General features: G+C 41.1%; 1 protein-coding gene across 4 annotated transcripts in view; it reads right to left on the bottom strand.

The window, feature by feature from the left end:
- The window catches only part of STAT6 (signal transducer and activator of transcription 6), a 270,518-nt gene that overhangs the window by 24,088 nt on the left and 231,265 nt on the right, over window positions 1–15,165 (bottom strand). For all 4 annotated transcript variants that reach the window (XM_089681115.1, XM_089681099.1, XM_089681103.1 and 1 more), the window contains 5 exons: window positions 12,984–13,076; window positions 9,822–10,025; window positions 8,137–8,231; window positions 2,827–2,963; window positions 1,841–1,987 (listed from right to left, as the gene is read on the bottom strand). In XM_089681115.1, the coding sequence (XP_089537241.1) occupies window positions 1,841–1,987; window positions 2,827–2,963; window positions 8,137–8,231; window positions 9,822–10,025; window positions 12,984–13,076 (676 nt within the window). The remainder of the gene's footprint in view (window positions 1–1,840; window positions 1,988–2,826; window positions 2,964–8,136; window positions 8,232–9,821; window positions 10,026–12,983; window positions 13,077–15,165) is intronic.

Raw genomic sequence — 15,165 nt, forward strand, 5'->3', positions numbered from 1 at the left:
CATTTATAGTGGGGGGGGGTCTGGGATATTCATTACTTCAAACTATTGTCTCTTGTGACTCAGCTGGCCAGAGAAAAGGCAAAACATTTAAATGTCATTCTTTATTTCTGGTAGTGAACTGTGCAAAATTTTGCAACTTACAGAATCTCATGGATTTACCACAAACCTGAACCTGTTTCCCAATGCTAGCCATTATGTGTGACCCTTTGGTGATGTAAGGGGTAGCAGTGGAGTCCCCCTGTACTTCATAAGTTGGCAACTACTGCTTTAGGAGAACAGCACCATTAATCACTGCAATACATATATATGCTTATTATTACCAACTATATATATAATTAGCAATATAACTGTAAATAGTAAAAGTACACTATATTGCCAAAAGTATTGGGACACCCTCCAAATCATTGGATTAAGGTGTTCCAATCACGTTCATGGCTACAGGTGTATAAAATCAAGCACCCAGACATGCAGACTGCTTCTACAAACATTTGTGAAAGCATGGATCTCTCAGGAGCTCAGTGAATTCAAGCGTGGTAACATGATAGGTTGCCACTTGTGCAATAAGTTCATCCGTGAAATTTCCTTGCTACTAAATATTCCACAGTCAACTGTTAGTGGTATTATAACAAAGTGGAAGCAGCTTGGAACAACAACAGCAACTCAGCCACAAAGTGGTAGGACATGTAAAATGACAGAATGGGGTCAGCGCATGCTGAAGCGCATAGTGCGCAGAAGTCGCCAACTGTCTGCATAGTCAAAACCTAAAGACCTCTAAGCTTCATGTGATCTTCAAATTAGCATAACAACAGTGCATAGAGAGCTTCATGGAATGGGTTTCCATGGCCGAGCAGCAGCATCCAAGCCTTATATCACCAAGTGCAATACAAAGCTTCGTATGCAGTGGTGTAAAGCATGCTGCCACTGGACTCTACAGCAGTGGAGAGGTGTTCTCTGGAGTGATGAATCACACTTCTCTGTCTGGAAATCCAATGGTTGTGTCTGTGTTTGGTGTTTGCCAGAAGAATGCTACTTGCCGGACTGCTTTGTGCCAATTGTAAAGTTTGGTGGAGGGGGGATTATGGTGTGGGGTTGTTTTTCAGGGGCTGGGCTTGGCCCCATCGTTCCAATGAAGGGAACTCTTAAGGCATCAGCATACCAAAACATTTTGGACAATTTCATGCTCCCAACTTTGTGGGAACAGTTTGGGGATGGTCCCTTCCTGTTCCAACATGACTGCACACCAGTGCACAAAGCAAGGTCCATAAAGACATGGATGAGCGAGTTTGGGGTGGAGGAACTTGTCTGGCCTGCACAGAGTCCTGACCTTAACCCGATAGAACACCTTTGGGATTAATTCGAGTGGAGACTGAGAGCCAGGCCTTCTTGTCGGACATCAGTGCCTGACCTCACAAACGTGCTTCTGGAAGAATGGTCAAACATTCCCATAAACACACTCCTAAACCTTGTGGACAGACTTCCCAGAAGAGTTGAAGCTGTTATAGCTGAAAAGGGTGGGCCAACTCAATATTGAACCCCACAGACAAAGGACTGGGATGCCATTAAAGTTCATGTGTGTGTAAAGGCAGACATCCCAATACGTTTGGCAATATAGTGTATGTTTTTATGCAGGAGCGTAGAAGTATAGCAGTTTTTAGGATGACAGACTGGAAGTTAATCACCCTAGCTATAGGCTTCAGTTTATAGCAGTTGCTGAACAAATGATTGAATGAAAAGGAAAGTGAAAGGTAGGAAGCATGGCAAAAGGTGAGAAAGGTGAGGGAATAGAACTACAGTATATTGATCTCTAGCATTTCTATTCATTAATGAAATAGTTACATACTTTTGTAGTATTTTTCAAAGACTGTATCTTTTTCTCCTTTCGCATAAAGAAACTTTAGCTGTTTCAAATCCCTGACACGGTCGCCCAAGGACAGAATCTGAAGGTCCTTTGATGTGAAAGGTTGGATGTTTTGAATTTGTCCTGAACCTGGATTCAAATATAAAAACACATTTCAATGCATTTGGGTTGGAAGTTGTGAAAAATCATCCCATTCCCATGCCAACGGTGACTTATAGAGATCCTTAAGCACACGGCCCATTTCATCAAGCTGTCATAACATATTAAAACTTGACTTTCAACTGATACATATTATAAATGCTAATATTGTATTATTCACCTAATAGAAAAACAGAAGTTTCAGAAGTTATAAAACACCAGGGGTTTTTGACTTGGAGAATGATACCTAATTCACAAATTGTTTTTACTAAACGGAAAAGCTGTTACTGGATCCAAAGACATGTACCTGCCAGGAGTTGCTAAAAACATTCTTTATTGCACAGTTCAGCAGCCCTTCTCTTATATTACTGGAGTATTGCAGGTTGTTAATTTTTATTATAAGCAAATAAACACTGCAAATATGATTTTTGCCTTTAGAAAAAAAAAAAAAAAGGTAAAAAGTTCAATATGTTTAGTAACATTGTAATCCTAGCTAAACTCCTGCAATGCGGAGGTACCTCTATTAAACAATAATACTTGACAGTGTAAAGCTGAACTGAGCGTTCAGTTTAAGTTGGCTAAATACATCCCGGGTGCATCAAGATAAAATGTGTGCAAAGTCTTTCTGTGGCCATACGGACTTCATAGCAACCAAGCAGTGTTAGGTTTATTGTAGTCAGGCCAGTTAAGAGGTGATAACTGTTTCACTTAAAGCCAATGTCACACTAGTGACTACAGTTTTATATATATATATATATATATATATATATATACATATATATGATTTATATTTAATATAATTATATATAAATAATTCTGCTTTTATTTACCATCATCTCCACGAACAATGTGTGCAATTGTGATGCCCCCAATCTCCGAGTCACTAAATCGCAGCAGGAAGGTACCATTGTGTTCCTTGCCCAAAATAGTGTGCACATATTGCTTGCTGACAAATCCCATTATTAATCTAGACAAAAGAAGGGTCACAAAAGCATAATTAATTGAGCTGTACATTGGATAACATAGAAGTAAGGCTGCTAGAGAGCACCTGTATAAAGTGTATATCAACCCAACAATGTTTCTTTATGTGGATAGCGAAGCAAACGAACAGAAATCCTATTCAGTTTTTTTCACTGCTATCTGTGGCTCCATTACTGAGAGTTACCTTTACTTCTTGCCCTGCTGACAACAGTTTCACCAGATGGAAAATGAGGGACAAGTTGTAACAGGGACATACACAGAAATAAAAATTCTGATGGGTTCTACCCTTCCCCTACTCTACTGTTTCAGTTTGGATTGCTTTTGGAGACTTTCCCTCACTTCTTGTCTTCTCATTTATCAGCAGGACATGAAGTGAAGGGCAATTTCGATAAGGAGGTGGCCATAAGTGAGGTAGTGCAGGTGGGAGACTATTAATAAATACAGAAGGGAAAAAAATAACACTCCTTTTTCTAAAAAACTTTGCAAGCTAAAAAAAAAATACAAGTGCCATTTTTTCAGCATTTTCTTCCAACTCTTACCCATGTGCTGCAGTCCCTATCACGCTCTGAAAAGCAATCACTTTACAGAGGATGGTAGAGCACTGGCTGCCAGACATTAATCCCAAGCAGGATTTTGCTTTTGAATATAGGTGAGCCACCAAAAGCCAAGCGGCTGGCTTGTGATTGCAGCATGGTCCCATTGACCTACAGTAAATAGGCCAATTGGTCAGGTGGAGTCTTTATTAGCTCAATATTGTAACTAAAAGAGCTGGAAATAATCGCTAATGTAACTACGCAGATGAAAGAAATACCTTCCTACTGTGAAAGCCACTTAAGTAGCATGTAGCGTGTAGGAGGGAGAGATTTTTGACACTAAGAAGAAAAAAATATGCATTGACACAGCAGCGCAAAGCAGATCAAAAGTTTGTGGACTCACAGCTCCTCCCTCTTGTCAAGAAAGAGCCCCAACTTTGTGGATACCCGCGCTCCCAATTTTCACTGTCAAATGGAATGTACCCACATAAGCTGGTCTCCTAAGAAGTTTCAAAGCTTATTAAAAGATAATGTAATTCCATTACTGTGTTTGTGTTTTAGAAACCTTTTTAACAGCAGCACTGTACTTTTAGTGTAAAGTTTTGACTTTTTTGTAGCATCCCTTCACCAACCCCCCCCCCCACTTTAACTTTTTGCTACATGGTAACAAGTTGACATTTGACAGCAAAATAAAGACCCAAATTTGTGTAGGCACCACCCTGAACAGATTTCTACTGCAGCACTTGTAGTTGCTGTGCAGCATACCTCTTAGCATGTTCCTACAGGGTGCTGCTGTTTGTTGCTGGTTGATCATTGCAGCAATTTGTTTCCATTCACACAGCTTACCAATTTCAGGGTGAGCCTTTTCCAATAGAAAGGCTTAGGTAGCCCATACATTATGCGTGTTTCTCCCCCCTCCCCTACACAGCAGGTTGCACAAGAAAAAAATCCAATACCCCCCCATCCACGCACTCAAGGTGGCTGACAGTGGGGAGCCTTCACAGCCATCAGAATACAATGATCAGCGTTGCTGGCTATAGCTGGTGGCACCGATCATTCAGGAAAAAAGAACAGGCTTGTACATATTTTGATCTACAGAAGGACTTGTGTACAACCAGCCTGCCCATACACCGATTTGAAACCAGTCAAATTTCGATTCATGGTTTTAGCGCAAACTGAGCTTCTTCTCATTTAACATAATTAACCCTTTGTTTGGACACAATGTTTAAATATAGTTTACAAGTGATGAGGTCTGCCATCATACTACAAACACGGATAGTTATGACAACCCCCCTCCCATCCCATAAACACACTGAATAAAGGATTTTTCAGTACTGTAGTTATCAGAAGAGGGCATCTAAAAAGGGCAGCAGCCTTTTTTTTACATATGTAAGCTCCAAGGAGCAGGGCCCTCGAACCCCTCGTGTATCGCATTGTATTGTTATTGTACTGTCTCATGTATTGTCCCCCATTGTAATGTACAGCGCTGAGCGAACTGTTGGCACTTTATAAATACTGTATAATATTAATGTAGTACTGACCTACAGCAGTATTAACCTCCCTGACGGTATTCCCGAGTGTAGCTCGGGGTAACATTTCAGTACCAAAAGCGGTAACCCCGAGCTACACTCGGGCTTACCCTGCGGCACTGCTCCGGCAAGTGTTCTTCACTTACCTTACCCTGCGCTCCCACGATGTGTCCCCTGCAGCGTCCCCGGCCATCTCCTCCGGCCGATGCCGGCATCCGGCTTCTGTGTCCTGTCCCTGTGACGTCGGGACGTACGGGCGCCGCCGCCGGCGGGAAATTTAAAAATTTTAAAAAATGTCATTTTTTTTTTTTTACATTTTACACAGTAAAACATTGCTGTTTCAACCTATTTCACATACATTTTGTCCCTAGTGCTTTGTCCTGCGCCCTGCCTGCATTTTGTCTGTTCTTTCTGCCTGGAAACTGAGAAATGTCCATGGCGTCCAAAAAGTGTCCCTTTAGGTCAAAAGCGGTTTAGACCGGCTAGAGAACAGCGATAGTAAATTAGAACCACTTTCAGAATTGAGTGATAATGATTCGTGGGGGAAATTCGTCATCAGAAACTGAAAACGATTTTGCGACTGAGCTCAGCAATGTGCGAACTTGGCGCTCTATTTCACATTTCAGTGTTTTTGGTTTGATTATATTATTGAATTAAATTTTTTATTATTTTTATATTATTTTTATGATTATTTATTAAATTATAATTTATGATTTTGTGTTTCAAATTTTATCATACCCGGGATGTTTACTAGACTCTTGTTCGGACAGATTTCAGTGAGTTTTTCCTAAAAATTACAGCCTACAATAAAAAAAATACATATTTCCATGCAAAAAAATGGTACCGCTTTCAGCACCAAAAATCTGAAATAATCATACCGCCAGGGAGGTTAAACCCCAAAACAAAAATGACTATATTGCAGCTTACCCGTTCTTTGATGTATTGGCTGCATTTGTTTTCTTTTTTTTAGGCCTTTTTTTTCTTTACTTTCATCTGGTGGTCCAGTCAGCATATTTGGTATTTTTCAACTTCCTTACAGACCAAGCTGTCCAGCAAAAGTAGCAGTTAGAGGATTGAGACAAACCATTTAACACTGATAGGGGGCTTTACAATGGTCAGCTTTTATGTATTTATGGAAAACCATTATCCCAAAACAAAAATTATTGTTGCTGCAACTGCTTACTTTCATCTCCCCAGATTGACAATGCTGTTGTCCAAAGGTGTCTCCCTTTTGCCTACATCCAGAGTGGGGACACCCTAAGACAGGAAGTGTGTTTCTGGCCGGGTCACCAGGTGAAAATAAAGGGAAAACAAGCCTAAAAAAGAAAATGAGTGCACATTTAAGGCTTTGTAAGCTGCTATACTGTATATCAGGGCTCCAAATTTAAAGTTCTGAGCTACTAGCCAGACCTTAAGAGCTACTTGCCACCAGTTACCCCACCCAATCCCTACCCTGCCCCACCCCTAATACCGCCCCTAAACACGCCCTCATAAAATATCTAATTAAATTACACTGTTAAAAGTTTTATGCAGAATAAAGTTACAAAGATAAATATATACCCACCTTCACACTCCCTTCCCCCTTATAGTCATGTCCTCTACCCCCCTTTTCACCCTCCAGCCAAAGAGAGGGGAGTTGGGGGGTGAGAGAGAGAGAAGGGGGGGGCGAGAGAAAGGGAGCAAGAGAGAGGGGGGTGATAGAAAAAAAAGAAGGCGGTGAGTGGGAAGAGAAAGGTGGGGGGTGATCAGTATGTCTGCTACTCACAATTACGGCCCCGACCCCCCATAATATGAGGTTATAATGAGCACACAACCCGTCTCTTAGAACACATGGTCTCCATTATGGCACAATGAGCCCCCCCCTCCCCAGAACACACACAAGGCCCCCGACTACATAAAGTGAATATAGAGCCCCCCACCCCCCCACCACACACAGTCACACACACATGCACACAGACACACACACACAGACAGACACACATGCGTGCACACACACTCACAGACAGACATACATGCAAGCACACACACACATGCACACATAGACACACACATGCACACACACACACAGATAGACAGACATGAGCGCACACACAGACACACACACATGCACACATAGACACACACACATGCACACACAGACAGACACATATGCGTGCACACACAGACACACATGCACACACAGACACACAGGTCTCCCCTCAGGCTCTCTCAGCCTGTCACACTCCGGTTCTCAGCTCTGTAGGCAGAGACAGCTCTCCCCCCCCTCCTCCCACTGTTACATCCTCTCCTTTCGGTCCAAGAAGTGTCCTCTTCCTCACGCTCTGTCAGTGTCTTTCTCTCTCTTCTCACCTGATCAGACATGGAGCCTGCTTGCACAATACACACTGTGCTCCTACCCATCCTTCCAGGAGCCAGGGCCCCCTACAGACCCTGGGCAGTGTCTGTGTGCCTGAATGGTTAGTCTGCCCCCGGCGCTAGCTCCCTGCTCCATGTCCATCGACTGCCGCTGTCTGATCGATTTCTGCAAATGGCCAGTGCATGCTTGCTTGTCCCCACATTATTTCCACTTGCCCAATGCGAGCAGGCATGTGCAAAGTTTGAGGTCTGCTGTATATTACATTTTTGGTTTGGTCTTAAAACCTCTTTATTCTCACATGGAGATTTACTACAACTGGTGCACACAGCATCTGGTGCAGCTGTGCATAGTAACCAATCAGATTTAAGGTTTTGTTGTCAAAGTCTAATTGAACAAATTGAAGTTAGAAGCCGATTGGCTACCAATGCACAGCTACACCAGATTGTGTGTTCACCAGTTTTAGTAATTTTCCCCTTGCAGTCATGTGAGATTAAAATGGTTTTAAGACCAAAAGCAAAAATGTAATATACAGTATAGCAGCTTACAAATCCTTAAATGTACATTCCTTTTCTTTTTTTTAGTGTTCCATCCTTGTGCCATTGATTACTTCTACACACTACTACATGCTACTTGTGCTACTTGTGTAGTTTATACCAAAATGAGCCATTTGTTCAATTGGTTTAGCAACAGATCTAGTGGTGCTATTACATATTGTCCATGTACGTCTGACCTTAAACTCACCCATCTGACCAGTAATCTTTTAAATGCTTTTTTGTGAGGTCCACAACGCCATCAAACCACTGCCAAAATGTAAAGTTTCTTTCCCGTAGAGGTTCCTGAAAATTGTATCAAAATGCAGTAAGGTGCTGCGCTAAACAGCGAATAAATAAATCAAATATGCATATAAAATACTGGAAGAATTGCACAAATCACATTAGCGTGAAAATTAAAGTGACAAAGGTGCAAATAACAATGCTGAGGGGTGTAGCAGGTGATATGAAGTGAGCACTTGATAGTCCTTATATTTGTCCAGTAAAGTGCTTAAATGTGAATATCCATCTAAAAAAGATCTCAGGTAGGTGCTCTGTATAATCCAGGTGGTGTGCCGTGAGATATGTTAGGAATACGCACTCACTAGATGTGCAACCGTAATGCGCATATATATATATATGTATATATCTCCCTCTCAGGATTGTAACATTTTTAAGCATTTTTTTAACTGTTCCATGTCCAGAGCCTTTTTTTCATCATCAGAAATGCATGCAAAGCGTTTTCTATGTAGCCAAATGGACCTATTAACTATAAGTAGGAAGGGGTTTATGTGGAATAATGTGGAAAGACTTATGATAGCTCAACAAAAATATAACCATATCTCTTTTGTATGTTGGTGTGTGTAGATCAAAAGCAAATGTAAACTGAAAGCAGACAGCATTTTTTTTGAATAACACATTTTAGCAATAGTTTCTACTAAAATGATTGTATGATGCAAAAGGGAGGAGTCTGTACAAAAGGGCATTATATTTTAGGTGTGATTTGGACATTACAAGGTTTAAACACAATCCTCTTCTTGTGGCCTTGGCCATCTTAATGCATGGGCACACCTGGGCACTTCCTGGGGGCCCCAGGTGCATGGAGGCCCCATGATCATGGCCAGGACAAGAGGAGGACCCGAGCGCTGTGTTGGCTGTGATGGATGAGGACACTGATGTGGGATCCTGATGTATGTGAGCACTGTGATAGATGGCTACAATGTGATGGGGACACCTGGTGTAAGGGGACACCTGATGTATGGGGACACCTGATGTATGGAGACACTGTGATAGGAAAACTTAATATATGGGGGCACTGCATTGTTGCACCTTATGCAGGCTAAGTGCCCCACTGCATTACTTTGTCCAGGGGCCCATGATGCCATCAAGATGGCACTGCTTGTGGGAAATTCAAAACCTTGAAAACCAGCTGTGGCCAAACACATGTCTACTTTAATTCCAGTTAGTCCAACACAAGGGGAAACTTGCAACATAGCTTGCAGGTTCCTGCTGTGGTCACCCTTCTCATATCCATATTGGCCACCAGATATGATAACTTCTCCTAGGCCAAAGCGCAAAGCAACATTTACATATAGATTGTCTTGGTTTGGAAGTTCCCGACTCCTCTGTGAACTTTCGGTTTCATCCAATGTCCACTTTTCAGGGTATGACCATTCCACAAGTATGCTTGAACCATATATATGAACTCGGATGGGAGACAATCCTTTGTATTTGGAAACTCTAATGCCTTGTGTTGACAATACCAGTGCAGGTTATCTATACCATGCCACTTAACAGCTCATCCTTCACTCATTGGTATTCATTTCAGTACATCATCTTTTATTGAAAAAAATATTGCCATAAAAAGGAAGATGACATAGACACTTCAGTCATTACCTTGTTAAACTGAGTCCAGGACACCATACGGTCTTTAACATCATCATAAGTACCATTGTCACCAAAGATCTTCTGAGCAAGAAAGCGGTAATGCACAGGGGTCAGTTCCTGCTTTGTCCCCACCTCAGCCATAAATTTCATATTCAGAGTCTTACACATCATCTTCCATGGCACTTTCTCGTCCACATAAAAGGGGCGTCTTCCCTAGTTGACATGAGTTATTGAAGATGTAAGTAGAGAAGTAGCAGAATATTGTTTAAAGACACCTTCACATTTTTCTGAGGTGAATTATCATACAAATCTCAACATGTGATATTTTGTGAATTAATTTGCATTTGCAAAATTATGAGGCCTGCCATTATTAGCTTCCCCTTTAAGCATACTAGTTTCCTCGATGTCATGCAGATACTTAAATACTTTCTAAGTTCCTGATGTAGAACAAGCATAGAGATAGGGAATTCTGACATTTTTCTGACTCTCAGTTATACATAACATGCTTACTGTGGGTCTGTGGTTCAAAAGCATTGAAGCCAGACATAGGCAAACAACTAGCATCTTTAAAAGAGATCTAGCAATGGTAACCCATACTTTTCTCACGACAAAGTCACTTTAAAATAGCCTATTTGAATGCAAAAAAATTGTACCTGCACCTTTTTTCTAACACACTGCACAACAACGTGCTCAGTTAAATTTCCTACATTCATACACAGTGACATCACCAAAAGTACGTTTTCGTATTAATATATATATATATATATATATATACACCCAAATTGCTGTGAATGTGACATTCACCAAACATTCAGTTCAGGTAAATTATCCTGGTGCATGTGTTTTAATTTACAATGATCAATTTACCTGCAGTGAATATTTGCTGAATGTCACATTCACTGCTTTATAAATATGCCTCAAAGGATTGTAGTTGTTTATTAATATAATGTAATGTGCTTTGGTCATTCTAGTGGGAAGCTCTTGGTTTTTATAATAAGAATAATAATAATTTATAATAATAATAATAATTTAGAATAATAATTGCAGTCTGTAATTATGGATACGTTATTCCTCCCGTTATGCAAGTGATGTTAACAAGAACTGATATACCATAGTTCATATTTCCCTAAATGCAATTATCTGTCATAATCCAATTCAATTAATTATTCATTATAAGGCATTATGGGGGTGTGGCAATTTCTACCAAAGAAGGAAAATTGTATTTCCTTTAGGGCTGTAATTCATCTTGCAGTTAAAGGACTCATATTAAAGCTCTGATGTTTTGGATAGCTAAGAGTCAACCTGGTACAAAGCTACTGTATGGAAGCAATGCAATCAATCTGACTGATTTCTTGTAGCAGCAGAAGAGTACACAGCGTCAGGGATCCTGTGCCCAAGATTAGTTAAAGGAACCTTACAACATGATAAAAAATCTCAATGACAGATGTGTAAATAATGATTTTACTGTCTTTGTTTGAGTAGCAGCTCTCAGTGATATCTTTAGGTAGAAATTGTAAATGCCTGCAAGATTTGCCTGTCTAACGCCTAGTACACATGATCAGAAAATTGTTAAAAAAAAACTGCTTTGGAGGCGATCATACGATAACCTGATCGTTAGTACACAGCTTTCGTCTGAAGTTATTTGAAGGGACAAGCATGAAAATTTTTCTTGTATGATACCAGATTGTATGATTTTTGTTTCATCAGTAAAGTTTTGTCCGAAAATACAATGCATATACAATACATCACTTCCAAATTTTTATTCTGTCATAAAAACATTTTTGTAAGTTTAGTAATCTCTCCACCTTCGATATGAGACTAGCATGCAAAAAAACAAAATGATGATCATTCGTCCGATATTTTCATCGTATGTACAGGGCTTAAGGGCGGTCAAGGATACACTATATTGCCCACAGTATTGGAACGCCTGCCTTTACACGCACATGAATTTTAATGGCATCCCAGTCTTAGTCCATAGGATTCAATATTGAGTTGGCCCACCCTTTGCAGCTATAACAGCTTCAATTCTACTGAGAAGGCTGTCCATAAGGTTTAGGAGTGTGTCTATGGGAATGTTTGACCATTCTTCCAGAAGAGCATTTGTGAGGTCAGGCACTGATGCGGCTGACAAGGCCTGGCTCACAGTCTCCTCTCTAATTCATCCCAAAGGTGTTCTATCGGTTTGAGGCCATCCCCAAACTGTTCCCACAAAGTTGGGAGCATGAAATTGTCCAAAATACCTGTTATGTTGACATCTTAACTTTTCCCTTCACTGGAACTAAGAGGCCAAGCCCAACCCCTGAAAAACAACCCCACACCATAATCCCCCCTCCACCAAACTTTACACTTGAGACAATTCAGTCAAGTAAGTACTGTTCTCCTGGCAACTGCCAAACCCAGACTCATCCATCGGGTAGCCACACAGAGAAGCATGATTCGTCACTCCAGAGAACACGTCTCCACTGCTCTAGAGTCCAGTGGCGGCATGCTTTACACCACTGCATCCGATGCTTTGCATTGCACTTGGTGATGTAAGGCTTGGATGCAGCTGCTTGGCCATGGAAACCCATTCCATGAAGCTCTCTACACACTGTTGTTGTGCTAAACTGAAGGTCACACAAAGAGCTATTGACTCTGCAGACAGTTGGTGACTTCTGTGCACTGTGCGCTTCAGCATGCGCTGACCCCACTCTGTCATTTTACATGGCCTACCACTTTGTGGCTGAGTTGCTTTTGTTCCCAGCTGCTTCCACTTATAATACCACTAACAGTTGTCTGTGGAATATTTAGTAGCAAGGAAATTTCTCAGATGGACTTTTTGCACAGGTGGCAACCTATCACAGTACCACGCTTGAATTCACTGAGAGCAACCCATTCTTTCACAAATGTTTGTAGAAGCAGTCTGCATGCCTAGGTGATGATTTTATACACCTGTGGCCATAAAAGTGATTGGAACACCTGAATCCAATGATTTGAAGGGCTGGCCCAATACTTTTGGCAATATAATGTATGTAATCTCAGAACTCTGTGAGTGAAAACTGGATTTATACGCAATCCCTACTGTATTACTGTGAACATTTAGGGTTACACAAAAAAAGGTTAAAGCAAAGGAAATAGTAAAGAAAAATGGGAAAGATCTTTTAGAATATGTGCAGCCACAATGACACTTACAATCTCAGAAAAAGCATTGTCCCATAGAATGGTGGCCTTGGCATTGTTGTCTTGATTGCCGTGCACAATTACCACAACTGGCAACGATAAAGCCTGGATACGGGTGGAAGAGGAAAACATCATAAGGGACATTCAAACTAAGTCCTTTAGGTATTACAGAACTGATCACATTTCTGTTCATCTACATACGACTTTCACACAGATATTTTACCTTCATATTTTGCAAAACATATACTGTTTCTATTATAAAAATGACACCATGGCTGTCAGTTCACTCCTTAATCCATCACCTATGTGACACCACTTGTGCAGTACCAACTTATAATTACCTATCTTTTATAAAAGAAATCAAGAATCTGTCAGTTAGCTATACACAAGCCTATACTATTAAAATATCTGAATGTATAAAGGTTCTCCACCAATGGTACCCAGCTCCTGTCAGATTATCTTACAAACCATTCCTCTTCTTGTTGGTGGCACTGTGGTGACCTAGGTTCAACGTTGCACATACTATGGACCTGCAAATCAATCAGGTCCTTTCGGAACAGTGTCTTTCAGATAATCTCTGTACTATCAAAAACACAGATAATCCCCAACCCTTCGCTGGCGCTCCTACACATCGGTATCACAAATTTTCCTTACGACGTACGCACTATCATCATCCATATATTATTCGCTGCCAAAAACAATATTACCAGACTATGGAATTTTACCACCTCTCCATCCCTTTCATCATTGATCAAAGATCTCAATCTCCAGTGTGAAATGGAAAAAAGATCCACCTTTAACAGTTTCACCTATTATAAATTCAAATCTCATCGGTCTCTTTGGTCACAAAATCTGAACTGCACCGTACAATTCTGATAGCCCAAACATAACCTAATTCTTGCCCCAAATCTAGACTGGTATACCTCTCTTGACCATGTGGTTTACACCCCCTCCCTCTTCTTGCTTTCCCGACACCCCTACTTCCCCCCTGTTTAATATCCCCTCAATATCTTTTACCCTCCACCAAGGTTCAATATGAAATGTACTCATGCTTCTGTTGTTTGATGATCTATAACTCATACTTGCCCCCAGCCAAATGGTGGGGTAACTGTTTTGTATCATAATGTATTGACATGTATTGACATGCTTAACTATGAACCTACTTCCAATACCCTGTTGTTCCCCTAAAGAAAAATTTAATAAAGAAATACTGAAATTAAAAACATATCTGAATGTATATTATACTGCCAGTAGTTATTGACATGGGTCAGTTTGCACAATCAAAAAAAGACAATTATACATGATAATCTGCGATTAATACAGTTAATATTTCAGGTAACTGAAAATATGAATTCTGAAAGGTTGCTATAGATCACTGCACTATACTATTGTTTTTTTGTATTTTTTTGTCATTGACAAGTTTGGCCATTGATGGGAATATGTCCCATTGATGCTTCTCATGTGATTTTCATATGACATATCTGAAACACTGAAGTGGCATATGCTTAGAACAATCCTTTTCCATCTCTCTGTTACAAAGACTCATGCACACTGGGCATTTGCCCAACTCTTCTGAATGCCTTTTCTTCTGGCAGTGTAAAAAACATGACTAAATCTGCGTTTTGCAAACACGTTTAGTCACGTCAAGGGTCTGGGTGTTCATTCCATTGGCCAAAGTGATCACTGAAACGAACATTCAAGCATTAAATGCACCTAGCATGTAGGCGCATTTTGATATGATTTTTAGGCATGTCAGACATTTTTTTTTCTGCTGAAACACTCCTCTCCTGAATGCGCAAGTGATGTTTGGTGCCAGATGCCGCTCCATAGTGTAGCAGAGGTGAGTTGTGAGAGAGTTATGTGTGTGTGTGGGGTGTGTGTGTGGGGGGGTGCAGAGTTGTGTGTGGGTGCAGAGTTGTGTGCGGGGGGTGCAGAGTTGTGTGTTGGAGGGGTAGCAGAGTTGTGTGTGGAGGGTGCAGAGTTGTGTGTGTGTGTGGGGGGGGGGGCGGTGCAGAGTTGTGTGTGTGTGTGGGGGTGCAGAGCTGTGTGTGTGTGTGTGTGGGGGGGGGGTGCAGAGCTGTGTGTGTGTGTGTGTGTGTGGGGGGGGGGTGCAGAGCTGTGTGTGTGTGTGGGGGGGAGTGCAGAGTTGTGTGTGTGGGGGGGGTGAAGAGTTGTGTGTGTGTGGGGGTGCAGA

Source organism: Staurois parvus, unplaced genomic scaffold (genome assembly GCF_062004578.1).
Source record: "Staurois parvus isolate SC_StPar_1 unplaced genomic scaffold, SC_StPar_1.0 ptg000017l, whole genome shotgun sequence".
In the NCBI taxonomy this organism is placed as follows: Eukaryota; Metazoa; Chordata; class Amphibia; order Anura; family Ranidae; genus Staurois; species Staurois parvus.